Source organism: Aulonocara sp. 'chitande type north' Nkhata Bay, linkage group LG11 (genome assembly GCF_057382095.1).
Source record: "Aulonocara sp. 'chitande type north' Nkhata Bay isolate Kocher_YH1m ecotype deep benthic linkage group LG11, A_spYH_male_GT1.1, whole genome shotgun sequence".
Lineage (NCBI taxonomy): Eukaryota > Metazoa > Chordata > Actinopteri > Cichliformes > Cichlidae > Aulonocara > Aulonocara sp. 'chitande type north' Nkhata Bay.
The window spans coordinates 14,879,906-14,882,686 of record NC_141354.1 but is presented as its reverse complement, the minus strand read 5'-3'; the positions used below and the strand labels follow the sequence as shown (position 1 = coordinate 14,882,686).

The 2,781-nt window shown below is 46.0% G+C and overlaps 1 protein-coding gene across 2 annotated transcripts; it reads left to right on the top strand.

The window, feature by feature from the left end:
- lratd2b (LRAT domain containing 2b) lies at positions 1 to 2,327 on the top strand. Of its 2 annotated transcripts, none has more exons than XM_086310746.1 (2): positions 1 to 217; positions 533 to 2,327. In XM_086310746.1, exon 2 carries the CDS (start codon positions 723 to 725, stop codon positions 1,545 to 1,547), a length of 825 nt encoding a protein of 274 aa, XP_086166872.1. In that variant the 5' UTR covers positions 1 to 217; positions 533 to 722; the 3' UTR covers positions 1,548 to 2,327. The 2 variants fall into 2 exon arrangements, with proteins under 2 accessions (XP_086166872.1, XP_086166873.1); XM_086310747.1 differs by lacking the exon at positions 1 to 217 and adding an exon at positions 266 to 420.
- The last annotated feature ends 454 nt before the right edge of the window (positions 2,328 to 2,781 follow it).

Genomic DNA, 2,781 nt, shown 5'->3' with positions numbered 1-2,781 from the left:
GGCGAGTTTCGCTGCAAAGAAGAAAAAAAAAGAAGAAGAAAAGAAACAGCCCACAGTGGTTCATGCTTCAGTCTATACAACAGAGCAAAGCACAGCGCAACAGCTTACCATACAGGAAGGAGAGCAGGTGCCAGCGCAGTCTAAACTACTCATTATTTTACTGATGAGACAACAGGAGCGAGTGAGACAGCAGCTGCTGACTGGAGCTGACCTGCAGGTGAGTGTCTGCTGCCCCGCGAGCTCACGTTCAAAAATAAAGAAGAAAATCAGTAAGTGTAGAGTAGCTACAACTGAGACAGGCTGACGCGACAGGAGCAATGTAGGTGATAGGATACAACACTGAGGTGACAGGAAAAGTAAAAACTGCAGCAATAAGAATAGTTGTGTTGGGATTGTTACGTGGAAACTGTGAGCCAACAGGTGAGTCAGGTCACACCTGTTAGGACTAAGCGTCACAGTTTGACTTGAAGAAATGCCTTTAATATCTAAATTCAACCCCTTAAACACATCCGTCTTGTGTGTTTCCACATAGATCGACGCAGTTGGTGTTCAATTGGAGAAAATCTGCTGGACATGGATTATTGGTGCCCTTCTTCGCCGCTTTGGATTTAGTTAGTCCCTGCAACCTTTGTTTTTTACGTGTAGTTCCCGGGGACGCCAAGAACAGGTGGATCCTGTTTCTGTGTCAGGCTCAAACCGGCTACCGCTGACCGTTCACCTTTATGGGGAATCAGGTGGAGAAACTAACGCATCTAAATTACGCGGAGGTGCCAACGTCGGACCCAAATGGGTTCGACCCGGAAGACGACGGACCGCGGATTGGCGTGTCTTATATTTTTTCCAACGACGACGACGACGACCAGGACGACAATTTTGATCACTTTCCAGCGGACAAACGCCAGGTAAACCATGAAGAGAAGCCCTTTGACCCCCGGGACGAGCTGGAGTGCGCGATCTATTATCGAGAAGAGTGCGTCTTCGAAAGAAAAACCGGAGCCGCGACTCACTCCGCGGAAAGTCTTCTGAACAAGTGCAGACCGGGAGACCTGCTGGAGTTCGTGGCCACTGGACAGTATCCACACTGGGCTGTTTACGTCGGGGACTTTCAGGTGGTTCATTTGCACCGGGCTGAAATCAAGAACAACTTTCTCACCGATGTGAGCCAGGGCAAACAAGGCCGGATAGTGAACAGCCTCTACAGGTACCGCGCGCTCCCGCCAGAGGTGATTGTGCGCAACGCGCTGGACCACGTTGGGTCAAGAGACAGGGAGCTGTACTGGAGAAATTCTGAGTGTTTTGCAGCCTGGTGTCGCTTTGGCAAACGGGAATTTAAAATCGGAGGGGAGATCAGGATTGGGAAGCAGCCGTACAGGTTAAAACTGCTGTTTTCTGAGAAGAAAAGTCACGTCCTGGAATTTCAAAGCCTGGAAGACGTGATTATGGAAAAGAGGAGGAACGATCAGATTGGTAAAGGTGCCGTGATGCAAGAGTTGGCCAACCATTTGAATACAACACATGAACTCAAAGAGGAGAATTTTGTTAACTGACACTGGATGCACTGGTCATCTGGAGAGGATTTGAGGTTCCACGGTGATGTTCCATGCTCCATTTAAGCGCTTAACCCATGAGGTCACGTAAACGTGTACACTGTGCCAACAAATGTGCATATTCAGAGGGAGTTTATGGTGCATCATGAAAATATTTTCCACCCAGAGGAATTTGTGAATTCCAACTAAAATGCTTTAGCAATGATCAGCGGGGTTAAAGCGACATTTCCATACCTTAATTTGCATTGAAAACAAATAAAAATGAACACACCCCAGTGGCAGATATCCCTCCCTCCTTTTATAAGAAAATGAGAGTTCAGTCTCTACCCCAGGTTAAGCAACCTGTTATGGCGGATACAATTTGCATTGGAGCTTCACCTGCAGTCTAATCAGTCGGGAATGAAGTTAGAATTTAACTGCCCTTAATTATTTTTCTAATCCAGCAATGCTTTGCAGAGAGGAGCAAAAAACTGTCCTTTTAGTCCTGACTGACAAGAGTGCTCAAGCTGCTTGCTCCTGTACAACTCAGGTGTTGGAGACCAACCCACAGAGTGGAAGAGAGAGACGGTTACTCAACGTTATGGTGTTTCAAGCTGGTGGATTGCCTTCTGTTGCTTTATATCCAATCATCACACAGCTTTACCTTCTCTTGGACTTCTTTGTGGACACTGTTGACAGCTATGGGCACTTTTATTAATTCACCTGTTACAACAGTTTATTTTTTGAAGCAGAAAGATGTTTGTATGAAGGATTATGGAAATAAATATATATATATTTGAAGAGTAAAGGGTTTTCTTTTTAGCGAACGGTTGGCCTTTAAATGTTTTCTGAGAGCATTGGTACAGTGCTAATCGATAGTTTCAAACCACCAGCCTCAAGAGAGGCCGCTCTATATCCTGCATCCTGAACACCGGCCTTGTCTTTTGCACTGCGCTTGGCAATTGGAGAGCAGCTACACCCCAAACAATTCAATCCCAGCTCGCAGTTGGAAGAGCCACAGTCATACCTGTTCATCTGCTGCTTTTGGTTTGTGGTTGCGTGCAGGAAAGTGCAGGCTACCCACACAGTTAAAGCTGCCAGTTTTGATCTAAATATTTTCCTCCGAGCAGCAGCTCCCTGAAACTACTTAAACATCTGCTTTGTTAGGCTGTGTCAAGATGAGTTCCAACTGTGCTGGACATTTTTGCTTTGTTTACACCTCTACTTACTGAAGATAAGACTTTTTTTTTTTTCC